Source organism: Silurus aristotelis, assembly GCF_946808225.1.
Source record: "Silurus aristotelis genome assembly, chromosome: 2".
Lineage (NCBI taxonomy): Eukaryota > Metazoa > Chordata > Actinopteri > Siluriformes > Siluridae > Silurus > Silurus aristotelis.
In genome coordinates, this window is record NC_139575.1 from 18,524,427 (window position 1) to 18,545,862 (window position 21,436).

The window sequence follows — 21,436 nt, forward strand, 5'->3', positions numbered from 1 at the left end:
AGCTAAAAAAATCAAGGAACCTAAATTATCTACTGGTACCTCACAAACACAATTGAGAAAGGTTAAAGAACATAAGGACCTTTGAAAAACAAATTATGTGAGAATCCGCAAAAGAAAAAATGCAGTAATTGATTGGTATTTTGTAGTAGTCAGGGGCCAATGCTGCTTTAATCATGCTTAAAAATGTATAAAGAAACATGCTTTGTTTAATTTCAAACAAATTGTTTCTTTTTTATTTTACTTAATCCCAAATGTAAATATATTTAAAAAAGTCTTATATAAGTCAAGAACCATCATGACAAGAATCTAACCAGTCTGCCTAGGGAATCCTCATGTCCTGTTCTTATTTAGTACAGCTTTAGGATTAATGCTTAGAAGGGCACAGGAACAGACTGTAGTGAAGCAGAACAGGTATTAGAACATCAGCTCTGTGGCTTATAATCAAACTTTTATGTTGCTTGTATGGTTAGAATCAGACGTAATATTTATACATTTAGGAAAGGTTCCACATTGTTTGATATTCTTTAAATGAATAATTTATATTCTATAAATGAAATGAATAATCATGCTTTTCGATAATTTAACATTTTATTTTTTCATCCATAAAAACCCCTTTAAAATGCCTAAAATTGTCATTGTTTAATAAATAACAATAATATAGTGTATTCCAACTAGTTTTTATAAACAGGCAATTATAATATACAATTGCAAACTCGAGTAAGATACAAAGTATTAAAATTTATACAAAAATATGTACAGCCATATGAAACAGGTATATAAAAATGTTAAATAAATATGTATAAGTGAGGTGAGTAATTGGCACAGGTGGGTTGTTATCAGAATAAAACGGGCTCTCTGCGTTTGTATTGGATTTGAAGCTCCTTGTTTGGCTGCAGCATTCCAAATCCATAGCGACTGACATCCACTTCAGGCACCTGAGCTGCAGGGTCCTGCAGCTCAATGTCCAGATGGAAGAGAATCATAAACACAAACCTAGACAGCACAGTAAAACAGCAAAGGGGAAGGTTTTCTTAGTCGTGAGTTTAGATCTTCAGTAAAGATGCGTCACTGAAGTATAAATCTATCATTTGAAAGCTTTAGGGACATGAAGATGTTTGGTTACAATAGGAATGTTGCATATCTCTTTAAATTGCCTTTGCATATGCTTGCAAAATGCTAATTTGTGTGTCTGTGTGTGTGTGTGTGTGTTTGTGTGTGAACTTTAATCTCTGTGGCCCTTTGTGTGTAGGCGCATTAAGTGAGCCAAGCGGTGTTTTCCATTGGGGAATGCATTTTGTCTCAGAGGATACTTACTGTCTGATGGACTGGATTGCGAATGGCTTTCCCACACATGCGTTGGTCCCTGCTCCCCAAGGCATGGTGTAATACTTCAGCCTCCTCCCACCTTTAAAGAAGTCTTTTTTTACTGTTCCATCTGCCTTAAGAAACCTGTCATACTTGAATTTCTGTGAAGAAAATTGCAGAGGAGGGTGGGCTGATTTGCACACACACAAATGTTCTCTCAATAATCTGTGTGAGATCAGCATTTTGACGTTCAGTCAATCAGGACTGCAATCAAGTTTCCACGGCATTGTCATTACATTTGACATCGGGTGAGATTTTCCAAACTGATAGCTTAGGGTAACGTCTGCCATGACGCAGATATGTAACTAGGCTTTTCCGCCAATTAGCTTCTTTCTATTATAACTGCAACGTAATCCTATGGCTGACACATGTCCTGGGTTAAACCTATCCAAAGGGTAATCCATGGTAAGTGTGAAGTGTGGGTTTGTGTGTGAGAGAGAAAACACTGTCTTTTTTATATATAAGCTCACAATCCTTTTGACTATTTGTAATAAATGGTACACAAGATAGTAGACAAGTAGACACACAAGGATGTTTTAAACTAAAAACTAAAGGGTAATACTGCAGAATATTCTGAATCCAGTTTCTGTCTCAAGCTCAAATGTACTCACTGTTGTTGTAGTGAACAGTAAAATTTTTGTAATTTGAAATGAATTGTGTAACAATAATGGTTTGTTTATCAGTTTGACTCTTTGTGTACCTCAGGTTCAACGTGTATTTCTGGGTCCATCTGTGGACTTATGAAAGGAAACAGACAGACACGGTCCCCCTTCCTCAGATCGTATTCTTGTCCATCTGCCATATGCAGTGTCTTGTCCTGCAGCACCTCCCGAGTGATGAACGGGGCAGCGGTCAGCCGGAGGGTCTCCTCCAGCACACTGTCTGAATTAGCAATTGAAAAGCAATTTTATTAATACACTGCAACCCTAACATAATTCAATGTTTTGCATCATTTCCCTTGTGGGATACAATTCTTTTAAATTAGTCATTCTCATCCTCAAGGAAACAAACAGAGAGACAGACAGAGAGACAGACAGACATGCAGACAGACAGACAGACAGACAGACAGACAGACAGACAGACAGACAGACAGAGAGAGAGAGAGACAGACAGACAGACAGACAGACAGACAGACAGACAGACAGACAGACAGACAGACACACAGACACATAGACATACAGACAGACACAACATCCACATTTAACTATAAGGTTACACTTGTTGAGTGGACTAATTTATAGTGCAACCTTTGATCTTACATGAGTCAGTGCTTAAAGACTCTTTTGCACTGTTCTTTTCTGAGCAGGCTAAATCTGTACCTTAAGTTAATCTCATGGAGACACATTAGAGCTGTATAGTGTGGGCGATATGACGATGCAGTTGCGTCATCGATGGAAAGGCGTCACATTTCTTATAGTATAACAGCTCCCTTCTTTCAGTAAAATTAGAAACTGAATGCACCATTTGTGATTTGTGTTCTTCAAGAACAAGATATTTAATATATAATTAGATATTATTTTCTTCCCTTGAAACACCTATCAGTATAACTTTACACAAACACTATCCCATTTTTTTTCTAAAGACAAGTATGACACTAACCAAACACAGGAGTTTCTTCCTGGTGGTTGAGTGTGTTGCTGCCTGACACTTTATCACTTTGAAACTCTTTTCTCACTGCCATCATGGCCTCTGAGTGGGTCAGGAGAAAAGTCAGGAGCCAGAATGCAGCAGGACCCACATTGCCCTGAAAGAAGAAAACAGTATGCAACATTATAGCTTGCTCCTGACTTTATCGGTATGTAACAATCGCAGACAATTTCTTTCATTACTTCATTCTGGCATCTCTCCTCCATGACCAGTGGAAGAATGAGGTGTATGGGTGTAATTACATAAGGCTGAAGACAATTCGAATCACTCTTTGTATTAACAGTGAGAGCTTACAACTGATAAGCATGGTATGTCGTATATTAGGTAGTGCAATAGGCGGAGCCAGGAAAATAACATGTCCTCGGACAATGGGGATGATCTACAGTAGTGTTTAAACCTGGTTAGCCTCACAACACCAGTGTCAAAGTGCTTACTATAAAAGGAGGTCCACTGGGAGGATAGAATGAAGGATATAATGTTAAAATTATGGAACATACTATGGCCGGCACATTTTATATGAGCACTTGAATGAATACACCATGATCTGAGACTAAATTAAATCTGGTTTTACGCAGCTGGTTTCATACAACACATTATCTATATATGACACTAAATGTTTATAAATGCACATGAAAAAAAAAAACATTTAAATCATGCAGCAAAACCATGCAATGGTGGTTGAACATTTCAGAAAAGTATAAAAAAATGTTTTAAATGCACTGGTTCTTATAGACTAAATGTCAGAATCTTTTTATGCTCTGGGGAAAGTAACATAGGCTAAATCAGGATACCTTATATAGCATATAAAGTGAATGGATAATATGACATAAAATACAGTAGTCCACTTCAATTTCATTACCTGCCCTAGCAAAGTGACTTATCACTTGAATTCTGCCAGAGGAAAATGAAGAAATATTGTTCAACAGTGCTCTCCTCTGGCCAACCTGTCAAACAACCTCCTGTTCAGATTTATGTAGCTCATTTCCACCACTCTCTCACACTGTGAAATATTGCGAAACACAGCATGAATCTGTGTAGTTCCCACTGGGCATATAAATACACAGCTTCATCTAATCTTTCTAGATTTCTCTCAGACAGTGTGGTAGAAATTAGTAGATCTAAATCTTTATATCTGCAGACACCTAAAAATAAAAATAAAAAAACAGTAAATGGGAAATGATAAATGAGAACCCTTGATGTTTAAGGTTCCTTAAAAACGTGTGGTCCTACTGCTTTTTGCTCTCAATGATTTGCTGGTTGTAGTCATTCTACTTGAATTCTATAACACTTCTTCATCTGTGCTCCATTTGCATAATTCATTCTGAAATGCAGTCAGGTTTCTTAGTCTTGATATTATTTCTGCCTGGTTCCATACAGGTTTAGTGTGTGATTGATGACTTTTGCGTATTCATTTCTGTGGCATGTCAACTCTGACAGCTTGACTGACATTAGAGTGACTTATATTACAGGGCTTTTTTGCAAACACAAGCACAAAAAGAAGAATGACTCACTGCATTCAGGAAAACAAAGAGATTACATACATCAAAAGCTCTATACATGTGCTTAAAATAACTCAGAAATCACCTGGGTTATATTTAGACAGTTTAATTATAGCTCAGTCCTAATGCCAACATACATGACCTGACAGATATAGCTCACCTTGCAGTTATCCTTTGTCCTGTTAATATAGATGTTTTAAAAATTTTATATGATCATGATTAACCAATTTGGGATGTATTGTGCATCATTATCAAAATATTTTACGGAAACTTGCTGTTTTGGGACAATGTCTCTTGTTAGAGCTATACAAATAAGATTGAAAATGAATTAAAACTGGTGTAAAAAAAAAGAATAGACACAAAAGTGTGCACAATAATCACTAATCACAGTGCAAGCTGCAATATTCTTCAGCTTGAGGTCAGCAAAATATAAAAAAAAATTAGACACTTTGGGTGAAACAAGGTTTAGACAGAGATCATGGTTTTTTATGCACCCATGGATGAGGAATTTACAGATTTTAGAGGGTGATTTTAGGATTAAGATTGCGGTTTGGTAGACACACTGACCTGTGTGGCCCAGAGCTGTAACAACATGGCCTTTCTCTGTGTCTCTTTATCAACACCCTCTTCTTCTAAGTGATGCCTGTAACTCTGCATCCACAAACTGGAATCCTCTCTCAGTCCAGCCTGTGCCAGCAACTCCCACAGTCTCTGCTTTACCAAGCCTGCGGTCTGCTTCTCCCCTACAGTGACAAAAGTAAAGATAAAGAAAGAGAGAGAGAGAGAGAGAGAGAGCGAGAGAGAGAGAGAGAGAGAGAGAGAGAGAGAGAGAGAGAGAGAGAGAGAGAGAGAGAGAGAGGGACTAGAGTGAAACCTAAGTACAAAAGTTAAGAGATCATTGGCCACTATGATTCAAACAAGAGAAATTGTGAGTGAGTTATAAACAACTGATTCATACTTTGGATGTAAACAGCAGGTTGATGCGAATGATGTGATTCACAGTGACACACTGTTTACACCTTATCTACACACTGTCATCAAACCAAAAGCAGCAATAAACCAAGTGTTCTGTGGCTAGTAATGAAACCTGTGTCATAATGACAGGGAATGAGACAGTGATGACATAGCTTAAGGAAGAGTAGGAGGTGGTTGGGGGAAAATGGTCTTTTGTGACATCAATGTAATGCTTTTTAATTGGTATCTGTTTAGGCTACGGTTAGGCTGAAGTAAATCTGTTATATAGGTAAGTGGCCCGGGAATGTTATGGGTTACCAAATGTCTGCATAGGTTGAATTGTTTCCTTATAATAGAGTCAAGATCAGACATGACTAGAATGACATGGCAAACATTTCAACCAGATTTTCTTTTCAGTGTGACTGGGAATGTGAGCGGGAACAGGGGATCTATGGAGGCAGTGGTGACTCAGTGGGTAAGGCAGTGAAACTAATTTAAAATCACAGCACTACCAAATCTGCCACTGTTGTGTCCAGGTGCATAGTCCTTAATCACACCTGCTTACTTATATCTTATCCTAGAATAAACACAGTAAACATGGCAAATATAAATAAGCTTCTGAAGTCAAAGTGAGGGTATAACCATAAAAACTTGGCTTTACTGTGTAAAGTATTATTGCTGGTGTCACGTAATACAACAGGACAGTCTGTAATTCCCCTGTACAGTTGCCACAGCAACAAAACAAAATACATCTATATTTGATGACATCATCACAGGAGTTTGTCAAACTTGGTGGCACTCCTTCAAATTGACGTGACTCTTAAATCTGGCGTATTCATCGGGCAACATTATTATGCCTCATACAAGGTTGCCATGTAAGCATTAGAAAACAACACGCTACCTTTTGCTTTTTATAATAATAATCCAATAACTGAAGAAACAGATTTATTTAACGGAACTTAATGTATTACAGAATAATCAAACATTATCTTTGTAAATGTATTAAGGATAACAGATAAAGACAAATTCAACTTACCAGACTTTAAAGTGCTGCGAGCCAACTTAATCAAGAGGCCATCAAATTTGTGGTACTCTGTAAAAACTTTAGCAGCATCAGCACAATTGTTGTTTTCTTCTCCACCAAAGAGAGTGAGATATCCAGCCCTGAAAGAAAGAGGAAAAAATTTAAAGAAAACAGAGCAGGACAAAAATCCCCATAACTATATATGACTTTCATGACCTCACTGAGTGTCTTTGTCCCCTGCACATCTTTAAAGGCTTTTTAAATGCATAGTTTGAATAGTTTCTCATTCGAAAAGGACTCTAATAAGTATTCTAGTTGGAACCTGTTAGAACCCAAAAGCAAAAAACTCCCATAGGTTTCTCTAGTCTGTAGCACTTTTAGTACAAACTGAAAAACCTTTTTGATGTACTTTATTGAGATTTCCCATTTCTTTCCCTTTTCAGAATATAGTCATAAACTTTATCTGATGAACTTTGCAAGAGTTGAATGACATCACTGTTAGTTCTTGCAGTTTACTTTAAATTAATATACATGTTGCATGCGTTTTTAAAGCAGACATTAACAGCACAACTAAATAAACCAAAAAAATAAATAAATATAATGAGGAAATACTGCAAATCACTCCTAAGTGCCCTTCTAAAGTCTTATGGCTTGTTTCTTTTACAACTTAGTCAACATTTATCATGGCGCCAATTTACAAACAGGATAATGGGGAAAGAATTTGCATGTATAAACTGTTTATGAGAGATAGGTTCATGTCTTCCGCTTTGTGCACTTTAGTATTACTGCTAACATGCACTATACCTAAACATCAGGCTGTAGCAGAAGTGGAAGAGCCCGTCATGTTTCCAGTCAGACTGGTTTAGAGTCTCTGTCTCTAGTGTTAGCAGTTTTCGCAGGTGGTTCTCCATGACGTGGTTCAAGCATAACAGGCTCTCGCCCTGGAAATGCCTGCAGAAAGCAAAGCATATAAAAATTGTAAGAAATGTGCACAAAGAAATCTAAGAGATAAAATATACTCAGTCTCATGTTCCCTGGATTGCATGTATGAGACTCATTGGAAGAGGATTTTTTTTATTTTGTATAGGAATCAGTATACCTTTAGCTAACCCTAGTAAGCTAAACACACCTGATAAAAAATGTGAGGACATTACCATGTGCATTAAAGGATGATGTGATAACTTATAATGCCCGCTATTCTACAAACACCACCTGTTATGTAATAAGGTGTTTATTGAGTTTTGCATGTCACCTGTGATTGCAACAAAGACAAAAATAAAACACTGTTTGGCGAAAACAATTAGTGAAAGCACTTTAAAAAGAACAAATTCATAAAGGGCACACCCTCAGTGCATACGTAGAAATACCACAACAGAGCGAGTGTACCAGAGCAATTACAATAAACTTGTAAAAGCAAGAAGTGATTCCCTCAGCAAGCAACAGGTTCCTTCCTAAATACCTATATATAATTAGCAAGCAAATATTCAAAAGCCCTTACCTGTTTCACAAGAATCTAAACGGCTGCACTGTATATATTTACTGAGATTCAAATACCACAGATATATTGAATTACACTGACATTAAAAGTTGTTCGGAGTTATTCAGAAATGATCTAACATTGGCCATCTAGTATATGTATTGAATGTCCATGGTGACACTACTTTGTCAGAGCAGTTTAATAAAATGTAAATGTTTCAATGAGTGATTCCTGACAAAGTGAACATTTTGTGTCAAAGTAGTTACTCGGTTTACAGGCAGCAAGTGTGGGTGTTTGGGGCTTGGAAAACATCCCTCCAATTGTCTGGTTATTGTAAAAAATGACATAAATCATTTACCACCGAGTCATAGTGACAGTTAAAAAAAACAGCATTGGATTACAGAAGCTTGCTTTAAGAGCATGATTTCGTATGAGTGATTTAAACACTACGCTAGCAGACAGATATTGCACAATGCCTTTATTTACACAAGAATAAACTGGTAAAGCTTTCATTAACAAATCTCTGACTGGATAAATACTGAGAGGAAAAGTACTGTGTAGGTCATAAAATTTACTTTAGGAAAGGTGTTATATATATTTATAACAAGTTTGAAATACATATAGCTCGATGCAATTACTCTTGTTTATAATAATGCTCACCATGTTTTAATGGAATATACTGCACTCACATCACAATAGTGTATTTTAAGGGCCTGTTAAAAATCTTTGTACAAGGGTGTCAGCCTTAACCTGAAATGTGTTCTTAATGTTCAGCTATCACTGCAGGAAGATGAAAATCCTTCTGAAAAAGAGCCGAATTAGGAACGGAAGTCAAGTATTATAGTATTATAACTATAAAAGCCTTGTCGTGTTGCAGTAAACAAATGGATATGGAACAAGGGGACTACTATGAAGCCAAACGAATGTGTAAGATAATCAAACAGATAATTATACAAAACATGAATGAATGTAATGTGTCTAATTATGTACCTTCTCATTATATCCTTCTCAATCTCAGGTTTGTAATTCGGAAGCTTCAGGGTAAAAATCCGGTCCATCAGCACCTGAGCATAGCGTGAAAAGTCTAGAGATTTTGTGTCCTCAAGGACAGAGTCATATGAATGGGGGTCCAGCAGGACCGTAACATAACGTCCAGCCACACGAACCTGGAAAATCATATAAGGTCCAGAGTAAAATTGGGAGAAAAACACAGAATTATATATTAAAATGTAAAAGGTATACTTAGAAATATGCTTAGATGCTTGCAAATTACAGTAAATATGTCCCCATGTTTCTGTTTCATTCTTTTCAAAAATTTGGTGGCATCTTTTCCAAAATCTAGTGCATGTCCCAACCAAGGGATAACTCCTTTGTCCAAAGGTGGTTCTTTTTTCGACCTGAAATCAGATCAGATTTCTCATGTGAAGTTGTAGAGTGTGTTTTTTTGTTTCATTTTTCCTTTCATGCTTACATACTAGCAAATAACAGCAAATTAGGATTCATAACAATGTATCTTCTTAATACAAAATGTATTAGTAACATATTTGTCAGAAAAAAACAAACTTTATCAGATGTTTCTAATCCCCTAAGTGTCTTAATATTTGCGTTTGACTGCTGTGATGTTATAATCGTCCTCTAAGCCATATATAAATAGCACATGGGTTCGTGTACTTAGTATTCAATGTGGCTTTAGTATTCGATTTTATTTGCACCATGCTTACTTATTGCAGCCTTGATGATAAAATCAATAATATTTCTTTCGATTCTTATATTGTTCCTTGATGGCAGCAGAATATTCAACCTGACGTAGAATATTGGATTGCTACACCATGTTTTTTTATTTTTTGCAGTAGTAAAAGACAAATAAGGAGGCTGTGCATCAGGAATTCTGTCTAGTACATTCATCATTCTCAGTGCCATGTAATAGCTTTCCTTCCAAAAGAACTATTGCAGAAAAAAACTGGCTATCTATCTATCTATCTATCTATCTATCTATCTATCTATCTATCTATCTATCTATCTATCTATCTATCTATCTATCTATCTATCTATCTATCTATCTATCTATCTATATATATATATATATTCACAAGGCTTTTACAGTTCATTTATGAGACAAGTATTTCTTATGATACATGAAGCTTGAAGCAATTATAATTGTATACAAGTTTTTTATCCAATATAGGTCTTTTTTTTTTTTAATAAGGGAGGAAAAATTAAGATTCAGCACTCACCGCGTCCGGTTAGAAAGAAAATAATAGAACATTATCCCGTTGAGGAGCAGGAGGATTGCCCAAATCATGTTGGTTCCTTATCTAAGTTAGAAACAAGCCCGAATGAATAAAAGGGGTAACTACTGCTGGTAACATGTACGGTCTTATATACTGTACAGCAATGGGGTGTTTCTCAAGCAGAGGTGTGTGTGTGTGTGTGTGTGTGTGAACGTCGCTTTGGCGTGCGCACGCACACGCACACACACAATTGAGATCCGATTACGTCGGATCAACTTCTTTATTGACGTACATTTAAATGAACTTCGTATACAGGCTACCAAAAGTAACCACACCCATATTAAAACAGTGGCACGACGTACGCATTTAAAACGCGTGAAACAGGTGAATGTTTGGCATTCAGGTGTATTGGGATCACGTTAATCGTGACAGGATTTGTTTTCTGGTTTAATGACCACTCCTGAGGGCTAAGATTCGTTTTTTATACACTTTAATGCCAATTTTGAGTAAACCTTGGGTGGGATGTTTAAGCCTTTAACTAACCAAGATGCTACTGTCGGTCACTTAACCATAAACTTAACCATCACTGCAAGACCCATAACCATAAAAGATATATTATTGGTGTGACCTAGATGTTTCTTCTTGTTTGGGAAGATGAAAGTTGTTGTATTGTGCTGTTGTAGCTCATCCACCTCAAGCTTCCACGTGTTGTGTATTCTGAGCTGCTTTTCTACTTACCACAGTTCAGTACTTGATTTGTGGCAGCCTTATTGTAAACTTGAAAAGAAAAGAAAAGTGTTGTGCTCTGATTTCTCTCATCAACAAGATCTATCATCCTGCAAATCTGTTATTTGCTGATCAGCTGTTTCTAAAAATACTCAAAACAAGTCTTTCATCAACAGGTTTTTGTGCATTGGCCTGCTGTTGCATTGACTATTTGGATAATTACAAGAATGTAGTTATTTATTTAAGGTGTATGTGTTTTCGTAGTGAGCAGGTTGAGAAGAAAAAGAAGGGTTGGAGGTATGCGCTGGAGAGAAGGGGAATGAAAGTCAGTAGGAGTAAGACAGAGTACATGTGTGTGAATGAGAGGGAGGGCAGTGAAGTGGTGTGGTTGCAGGGAGAAGAGCTGGAGAAGGTGGAGGAGTTCAGGTACCTGGAATCAACAGTGCAAGTAATGGAGAGTGTGTTAGAGAAGTGAAGAAAAGAGTGCAGGCAGGGTGGAGTGGGTGAAGAAGAGTGGCAGGAGTGACTTGTGATAGAAGAGTATCTGCAAGAGTGAAAGGGAAAGTTTATAGGACTGTGGTGAGACCTGAGATGTTGTATGGTTTAGAGACAGTGGCATTGAGTAAAAGACAGGAGGTGGAGCTGGAGGTAGCAGAGCTGAAGATGTTGAGGTTTTCGTTGGAAGTGACGAGGAGGAGCAGGATTAGAAATTAGTTTATTAGAGGGACAGCGCATGTAGGATGTTTTGGAGAACAAGGTGAGGGAGGCGAGATTGAGATGGTTTGGACATGTGCAGAGGAGGGACATGGGTTAAATCAGTAGGAGAATGCTGAGGATGAAGCTGCCAGGAAGGAGGAATAGAGGAAGACCAAGAAGGAGGTTTATGGATGTGGTGAGGGACAATATGCAGGTAGTTGGTTTGAAAGAGGCAGATGTAAACGACAGGGGGGTATGGAGACGGATGATCCGCTGTGGCGACCCCTAATGGGAGCAGCCGAAAAAATATAATGATGTTTTCCTATGGCAGTGGTTAGTGAGAAACGTTTACAGATTAAATAACTCATTTTTTTATTATTTATATAAAAGATAATATGAAAAAAAATAAAAGAGAAAAATGAATAGCAAAGTGCAAATAAATAAATAAAAATACAAAATAAGATAAGTAATTGATGTTACACTTTTCCAGGTACCCGAGTTGTAAAACGGTCATGAATAATATATTTTATAAAATATATTTATAAGGCATTATAATATATATTTTTTGCCATATAAGGCAAAATCATGTACATGTTTATAATTTATTTATGTTTAGGATGAAGTTTAGAAAAGTCTTAAAAGCGTTATGCAATGAAATAAGAAAAGTAGAATGACATTAAGACAGGCAGAGGTGCAGAGAGAGAGACAGACATTCATCCACTAACTTCTGGGTATTTTTAAATTAGAAATAGCATAAACAGCATGAACAGAGTTACTGATCATAATTATTTTAAACTACTCTACAGTATACTATTTTTTTTTTCCTGGTACTCTTGGAGTCAGTGTATTCAATCATCACTGACCAAAACCCAAACAAAGACATCTTGTGGGAAGAAACAGCTTTCAAGAAATGCTTGGGAAAAAAACCCCATTATGATGTGTGGGGAAAGGAAATGATTATGCAAGATAAAACCAATTTTCCTGTAGACACTGGAAGCAAAGCTCTTTGACACGGGAGGTTTTCACATTTATTGAACTTGTTGTTCGGAACTTCAGTCTGACAGCAACATGTACATTTCTAAAAATGAATATTTTCACAATCAAAGCATTCCAAGAGGTCCAGTGTTGCTGATATGTGAAAAGAACATTGTATTCAACACCAGAACTAACTAAATATGAACAAAGTGATGGGGTATAGCTTTTATAGGTATTATATTTCTTTAGGTATAATAGTAACTCATTCAGATCTTGGTGTGTGAACCTTCTCCTCCATGTTGACCTCTTGTGATTCACATCCCATATGAGGATCTCTGACATCTTCTGGAGTGGTACCAAAAACTGCTGTCGTGCGGCGCAACACAAACACACCAGCATGCAACCCTCCCACGTTCACCCAAACCGTGTGTGATTTCCTCCACAGCCCTCCCATTCGTGATAGAGCCTGTGAAGAATAAACATACATAAGTACACACTCCGGAATTAACATTATTGCATACTTTTTTGTTAGAATATTACTCATAGTTCAAACATGAAGCAACCATGGTTGTTTTTTTACAACTCTGCTGCAATGAGAAGTGTTGTTCCTGAATTGTATGATGTGTGTATGAAATCTGAAACTTTCAGTGATTTTACCTGAGACATGTTTAATTACTATGTCATACCAAACAGACTGGTTTCTGAGAGTCTAAAACAGTGTTTTTTCTTCTAACAAAATGGACCTTTCTCAAGCATTAAAGCTGTTCAAAGATCAGAACAAATACAACTGAGGTTACATTTTTGCTTACACCCACCTGCTAACAACATTCCAACTCATTTCCACATTTCAGGTTACCATACTTTCCTTGCGTTAATTCACTATAGGCATTAAACCTTATTTCCATAATAAATAATTTTAAAATAAAAGCTATAATTCATATTAAACCTACTAAGGGGTCACAAGTTGACAAGCGCTTTGTTTGTATTTGCTGCCATTGGCTTTTAAGTGTATAACTTATATCAAACACCTGGAGGAGCCTTCCCAAGCGTTTCACAATGCAAAAAGTTTTGCCCATTGTTTCTGACAGCTGGTGTCATGTTTGTGGGCCTCCATGTGCAGCCATGCTTATAGTTCAGTGAACTAGTTCAAAAGATATAATTTAGATCAGCGGTCCAAAACTTGTTTTGCCCCACGGACCGGATTAATGTCAGACAATATTTTTTCACAAACCAGCCTTTAAGGTGTGGCGGATAAATACAACAAAATAAAATGATACGACCGGCATAAAAACTGGTATTTTCTAAATATAATAATCATGAATCCACTGTGTTGTTTTGCTTTTTTTGTTTTTTTGTTTATTTTGCTAGCTGGGGGTTTCAGTTTAGCGGTAATGTATTATGTGTTAGCGGCCGGAGCAGCCCCTTTAAGAAGGTAGCAGATTGAGGTAAGATATGTGACCGAGGCATCATGACATGCACAAAGAGTGAGTCATAGACAGATGTGACGGAGAGAATCCGGTAATTTTCCAAAATAAAACATAGTTCAGAATCAGATAATAAATAAAACAGAAATAATGTAAGTTATGTATTCTTTGTGTGTGGCCTGGTACCAATTGACCCACGGACCGGTGCCGATCAGTGGCCCGGGGGGTTTAGGACCACTGCTTTAAATTATTGTCCAGTGAAAGACCCATTAAGACCAAGTTAACTTTCTAGGTGATGTTTTTGATGTCTTTAGTATTTCCATATTTACACTCATGGCATTTTATAAACAGAACCTAAGAGATGGTGGGACCAATCGAGTGGCGATTGAGGATCAGAGCGAGTGTGGTACAGTGAAAGGTCTGATAAGTTCTTTTAACTAATAGGGTTCTGTTTTCACATTTGTAGGCAAGCACTGTTTTTAAACGGACGTGGGCAGCAACAGGAAGGGAGTGGAGGGACAGTAACAATGGGGTGGAATGGGACAATGTGTGAATGTTCCCACTCTATGATGTTTTACAGTTGGTATGCTCTTTTGATTTAAAGCATCACTCTTTTTTCTTCCATATTTGTCACTGATCATCAAGTCCAAAATGTTCAATCTGATCGGTCAGAAGATGCATTATTTCATTCAAACAGTGATTTTTGTTGAACCATGAATGACAAGTCAATATAAATGTGCTCCTTCTAAAACGTTCTTGATTCCATAGTAGCATGTCACAGACAGGTAATTGTACAGAGGACACTCCATTTAATGTAAGACTAGATTGTGTCAAATAAGATATATGATCACTGACTTAGTGATGTTTTTGTAAGTAGATGTTTCAGTAAAAAGTCTCAGTTGTAAGCACTTTGTAAACACATTTCTTTGTAAAATGACGCACCGCTCATTAATAATATAAGTATTATAATATATGAAAAATATTGTGGTATAAGCAGAATAACAAAGTCCAGACAATGTTGTTATGGGATACCTGTGTATCACACACCCCTGGTGTATACTGCCTTTGAGTAACTTTAAGAAGTGTGTTATTCCTTACGTCAATTATCCAGTCAGAGGAAGTTTTTTTTTTCAATTTCATTTTCTACTGGTAAATATAAACTTTGTCTGATAAAGTCAAAGCTAAAATAATAAAACTGTCTATAATCGATTGTTTTAAAATGACATGAATTTACATTGCCCACAAACACGTATGCGTATTCTACCTTAACAAAGCATTTTTTGTCCTGGGTCAGCAATACAGCCTGTCCTGTGCCTGGCCTGCAGACCCGCGCCATTTCTCGAAGGCAAGAAGGATACAGATCCCAGTTCTTCTTCCTGGATCCCATTCTTTTAAGACAAAACATTTGCACACAATTAATTAGACACAAACTATCATTTATTTGGCCTGAGAATATAACGTAGCAATGTTTTCTTCAAATAGCAGAAGTATAATGATGCATATATGACACATAATGAGCTATACCATATTCAGGCTGCTAGCTGTAGCTATTAACAGGGTTTCTCTTATCCTCTAAAGTGTCTTGTATATTTAATCAAGAAACATAAACAAAAATGACGACTTGAACAGAAACAGAAGTTTGTTGTCCCATCTCTCTTCAAAAGGGTCTGTGTGGGTGCAGAGTTTTATTTCAATCCAGCAGGAGTCCGACCTGTTTAAATCAGTTGTTCTTGGATTTCAAAAGACTCAGGTGTGGCTTCTTTGCTGGAATGTAAACATGCACCCACACTTTCCAGATAAAATCGGATGCCCCTGCATTACTTGTCTCAAATAAGTCTGCCTAAATAATACATCAAAGAAAAGATGGCAAAAAGCCTTGTTTTCACTCCCTCCACCCCCACAGTGTGAGCAATGAGAAAAATACAACAACAATCTTTTATTGATATTTTTCATAAAAATAAATATAAAAAAAAACAGCTAGATAATATTCCATATGGCGATTTAGTTAAATAGTATTACAGTACCTCTTTCCAAAGGGCATGTCAGTAATGATGCTGTCCACAGAACTAGTCCTCAGTGGTAAATTGCACAAGTTCCACTGTGCAGTGTCTATAGATAAACCTGGAGATGTACTACATAAAAAAATGTAAGCATTACATTACCTAAAATAATTCTGTACATACTTAAAGTCTCATCGTAATTATTTCCTCTGAAATCCAATTTCTTATGAACGCCTCATTTTCTTTAATAATTTAAAAGAAGATGGATAGAGATTATAACAGGCTCACCTGCCACCATCTTGTTTTTTCTTCACGATGTGGTTGATGTTATTAACTGTTCGACTGATGGCCATGTCGTTGTTGTCCCCAGAAAGGAAGAACGAATTTGACCACTCAATGACTCCCTAAGAAAATCACATTTTTTGTTGATGTCTTACAAATTTCAAAACAATACCCCAAGTAGAACACATTCATTCACGGAAACGCACTATTTACCTCTAAAGGTATGGCTCCACTGCCACACATGGGGTCTACTATAACATCTGATATCTGTGGCTTGCAAAGCCTATAAACAACAACAATAGTTATGATGTTATCCTTTTAAAGACTGTTGTGTAGCAATCAGATCCAATTTTAGACTTGAAATAATGAAGAATCCATCTCAAATAGTTATTTGCTGTAACCAAGCATTTTTGTCTGACCTTAACATCCCATAAGCCAGGGTGGAGCGTAGAGTAGTGGGGCCGAAGTGAGTAATGTTTCTTCTGTGCAGACTCTCCTCTGTAAGAGCGATGCCTACCACCATCTCGTTGTTGTGGATATTCAACAGCACCTAACAAATAATGACATAAAAAACGATTTCAATAAAACTACAAATTAGAATGCATTAGAATCTCAAGAGTGCTTACCTTTTGCACCTTTGTAGTAAAACCTGTATTTCAACGTTTATACTGTAATAAGGGATTAGCTTTCTGGTTTCTTGACACAACCTTTCACAAACGTCAAGACAGACTGGTGGTGTTCACAGTGCTGCTCAGTGATAACAGGAACTAACTTGTCTTACTGTAATTCCACATCTTTTATTGCAAGTGTAAAAAAAAAAAACCCCTATGAATGCACAGACTGTTGTTCATGAATCAAGCTAAATTGGGAAATTCATGATCATGTATACAGGTTATAAACAATTACGTTAGCTTTCAACAAGCTTTCAGTGACAACAGCATATTTACATGACCCACATACATGGCCCACAGCTCCACTGCATTATTATTATTTTTTTTTTTGATTTTGAGAATGGGAAGAAATGACTCAATACAGCGGGGAAAATAAACACATTCTGCCGACTATCATAGCATCATCGCATGTCAGAGAATGTGTGTGTGACCAAACCGTGATTGATTTCCTCATTCTTGGTTCCTCATGAAATGGGACGACGAACAATACAAATATTGTCAATCTGAACGGAAATAAAAATCACCAAATGGCTCTTGAATAATACTCAAGTAATAGGCTTACTTCCACATCAAACTTGGTCATGTCTGCCTTCCACTGAAAGAACTCTTGCACAGCCCCACCGAAGTCCCGTGCTGCATCATTCGAAGTGAAGCTGTGTTTGTCTCCGGCTCTATTACAAGTCACGCGGAATTTTAGAGGCTTAACTTCGGACTCCTGAATATCGCAATCTTGCTCTCCGTCAGTACCGGGCTCCTGCTGGGAACAGGCGTTTCCAGGATTCTTGTTCAGTTGGGATGGATCAGGCTCAGCTTGGGGTTTCTCAGGTTCAGATGCATCACTAAGCTTGGGTTTGGGGGCCGCAGCTCCTCTCCGGCGAGTTCTCTTCTTTTTCAGAGAGTTGTTCATTTTCCAGACCGCCAAGGCATTGTTCCAGGGTAACACAGGAGCGAGTTGCTGAAGGTCAAATAAAGCGTCTTCCTATTGGGAAAAGTATTCGTCACATTCTATTTATTGATAAAGCATGACTTTCATATACATTTCATAATTCATCACTTACAACCATGTGGTAAAAAGAAATAGACAATTATAAATAAAATGCTTACCTTTGTTTCTTTGAACTGATAATCGTCATAATGTTTAACCACAACAAACAGATTGTCCACAGACTTTAAATGGTGCACCTAAAAAAAAAACAAAAAAAAAACACCACATTTTGTAAATCCATGCTGTGTCGATATCACTGTAGTTTGAGTAAGAGTACACAGAACGATGACTATTATGGAATAACATGCACTGGGGAAAAAAAATAAATAAATAAATAAATAAAATAAATAAAAAATAAATAAATAAAAAACATCCTGGAAAGTGTTTGTAAATATTTTCACGATTCAGCATTTTAAAACTGTTTTACACAGTTTGGTAAATAGTGTACTTAAACCTTGATGCTAGAAAACACACACAAACAAACGATTTGTTTTGGGAAAGAAAGAAAAAAAAAACCTGCACTAAACCTACACGTCTTACATCTCAGCTAGCAGATGATTTGTAGTAAAATATGGTCAAATATGAGCTTTAAGGACATAATATTAGAAAAATGGCAATGTTTTGGGATAAGACGATATGTGAAAGTTTTTAAAAAAGAATGTTTTATTAAAGAAATATTTTACCGTTTCACCATAACACAGTTACAGACCATCTGTGTGATAGAGGAGTTCACCACTACCTGTACATACAGGCTACAGCACACATACTGTAAGTTGTATATATTATCTAATATCATTTCTCCTTTTCCACCTTTATTTAATATTACTCTTTTCAATGTTGTGCATACACTATATGAACAGAAGTATTAAAACCCCTGACTTTTCCCAGCCATATGTGGTTCTTTCCCAAGAAGAACTTTGTGCTAACTTCTGTTAACACAAACTTGGAGCCATACATGTTCCAGCTTAACAATGCTCCAGGGAACAAAGCGAGGTACATGCAGATATAGTTTACATGAGTTTGGAGTGGAAGATCTTGAATGGCCTGCTGTAGAACCTCAACCATGTTAAAACGTTTTGAGTTGAATTAGAAGTTACTGCACCTCAGACCTCCACACTGTAGATCAGGACCTGACTTTACTAACCACACTTCAAAACCTAGTGAAACATCCTTCCAGGACAGTGGAGGTTATTATGATAGCAAATACAATGGATAGGAGGATAAATGTGGAATGGGATGTTCGAAAAGATATCTCCACCGATATCTATCTAATGGATGCTTCTCTACATTTGGACTTTAATGAACATATAAGTGGCAGAAAAGAATAACTTCTTTACTTTCTTCCAATTTGATGATGCCCACTAAAGCCTACTTTCACTGAAAAGTGGTCCCTGTATACAGAAATAGGGTCAGCTTGCTTGCTACCTGAGTGGTCTCAAATTAAAGTCACGATTAGCTTATAAATACCCTGTAAAAGGTCTCAAACAAATACATATGAGCATTTAAGCAAATATGGCTGTAATGCAATGCCTTTATCTTTAGCAAATACTCGTATCTGTATTCCAGTAGGTGTGGCTTGTGGCTTTTTTTTTTTTTTTTTTTTTTAAGCAACAAGCCCCAAATGGCCAAAAAACACCACAAAAAAACCTAGAGGTACAAATCTCAGCAAAATCAACATAAGCTCTGAATTTTGGCTCAACCTCAGTTACATCACTCCAGTCTATAATCAGTCTTTGTAGAAAACTAGAAATATGTGCAGAACAGTTTTTTTTTTTTTCATCTTCACTGTAATTGTTTATACTTTTTTTAAATAATCTCTCGAAAAATCTCCATACAAAGGAAATAGACACTTTTTGTCCTTTTTTTTTTTTTTTTTTTTTAGCAAAATGTCCTTCATATGATTGTTATTTCCTTATTAAACACATCTCGAAACGTGTTTCTCATCTTTCCTGGTAAAGTCCATTGCAACCTTGCGACAGCTTCCCGAGAGCAACCTCCTCTTCTGTACCTCATGAACAGCTTTGTGGTATTTGAATGGATTTATATGACAGTATATTGATTTGCATGTTTGAATGTTAAGTATCAGTACTTGGTTTTAAGCACAACAATATTTCACTCAGAAGTAATTCATTTCTATGAAATCAATATTGAGTCTGGTTGTATACCCTAAAAGACTAATGCATTGTGTGTTCATGTCCAGTGGGAAAGCATTTAGTGAGAAATTGAAAAGAAGGGTATTGGGGCAGGATGTTTTTTTTTTAAAGCAAATCAAAGGACTGGAACTGTAGCTGTAAAACACCAACCTTGTGCAGATGATCCGTAGATATTTCGAAATAAATTCTGCCTCGGTCTTTGCTAACTCTGGCACTGGCTCCTATTTTCTCCTGCACCTCCTCAGCTGCAGTGTATTCAAAGCCTGTAGGAACAGTAGCTCCTACAGTGACAGTGAAGGGCTGGAGCTCCTCATTTCCCTTGTTGACACACACTTCAGCCATTTCTCTCCTGCAAAACAGAGAATCGGTCACAACATGACAAAGCATCATTTATGTTTGTGTACACGTTTGACTTTTCTTACTGTGCCGACTAGAGAGAGTCCGATCTCAGCGTGAACAAGTCTGATTTCACCCGCCAAGTCAGACACTTCTCCCCGTATGAGAGAGAACAGCACAGCAAGCTTGCCTACTGGATATACAGTCAGTGCACTTATTATCGGAATATACACTAATTTGCTTTTTCTATTTCCATAATGTTATAATTAGTATATCACAATAAACCAAACATCTGCTAAAAAAAACAAGTACACAATAAATTCAGAGTTACAGTATACCGGCTACAACGTGCTTTCTTGTTCAACTTCCGGGTCATGTCAGTTTCACGACGCCCCCTACTGTGCGTAACGGTCCAGCGTGGGAGCAGTTTATTTCCGGGTGAATATACGATACAAGTCACGGCTTATAACTGACGTTGGAGTGCGTAATCATTGCTTTTTTTCCAATGTTTATAATGTAGGTATCGGAGACGTGCAGTCAGGAGAGGCAGTGCTTCACTTGTTATATTCCAATACAAAATAAATATAAGGAAATGTGTAATATTGTTTAAACAAAGCATTTATTAAAAATACACGGTCAAGCAGCCGCACTTTTCTTTGTGTTCAGAACGGCGTTTCCGTTATAAAAAAAAAACAAAAAGACAAAAAATAAATAAAAACGAATGTATTGCTATTTTTCATCAAAGCACACATAATAGAATTTCGTGTTTGTGGTGTATGTAACATTTTCTTTTATAGATTTGCTCAATCTTTCAAATAATAATTTGTATGAGTGTCCCTGTCTATGTAAAAAGCACTGACGTTTAAGGTAATTTTGTCTTTACTTTCTTCAAAAACTGTATAGAAAAATGACTTTTTTTAAGCAAACCTATAAAGGAAAAAGTTTCTTCTATTTTGACTGAGCCCACCACCCATACCGTAAGTGTAAGATT

General features: G+C 36.8%; 2 protein-coding genes across 5 annotated transcripts; both read right to left on the reverse strand.

The window, feature by feature from the left end:
* Positions 1–569: 569 nt before the first annotated feature.
* Positions 570–10,446, reverse strand: LOC310714998 (prostacyclin synthase-like). Its single transcript, XM_083521147.1, has 10 exons — positions 10,201–10,446; positions 9,240–9,363; positions 8,957–9,132; positions 7,294–7,440; positions 6,502–6,629; positions 5,079–5,254; positions 2,965–3,109; positions 2,066–2,247; positions 1,315–1,466; positions 570–993 (listed from the first exon to the last, which is right to left on the reverse strand). The coding sequence occupies exons 1-10, from the start codon at positions 10,266–10,268 to the stop codon at positions 837–839; spliced, it is 1,455 nt and encodes a 484-aa protein (XP_083377273.1). The 5' UTR covers positions 10,269–10,446; the 3' UTR covers positions 570–836.
* A 2,192-nt stretch (positions 10,447–12,638) lies between these two features.
* thumpd3 (THUMP domain containing 3) lies at positions 12,639–21,385 on the reverse strand. 4 transcript variants are annotated; one of them, XM_083521107.1, is made up of 11 exons: positions 20,784–21,385; positions 20,532–20,638; positions 20,260–20,458; positions 18,076–18,153; positions 17,534–17,950; positions 16,720–16,850; positions 16,514–16,583; positions 16,307–16,422; positions 16,043–16,150; positions 15,283–15,406; positions 12,639–13,060 (listed from the first exon to the last, which is right to left on the reverse strand). In XM_083521107.1, exons 3-11 carry the CDS (start codon positions 20,449–20,451, stop codon positions 12,857–12,859), a joined length of 1,440 nt encoding a protein of 479 aa, XP_083377233.1. In that variant the 5' UTR covers positions 20,452–20,458; positions 20,532–20,638; positions 20,784–21,385; the 3' UTR covers positions 12,639–12,856. The 4 variants fall into 4 exon arrangements, with proteins under 4 accessions (XP_083377233.1, XP_083377234.1, XP_083377235.1 ...); XM_083521108.1 differs by having other exon boundaries at positions 20,532–20,635; positions 20,784–20,871; XM_083521109.1 differs by having other exon boundaries at positions 20,791–20,836.
* Positions 21,386–21,436: the final 51 nt, after the last annotated feature.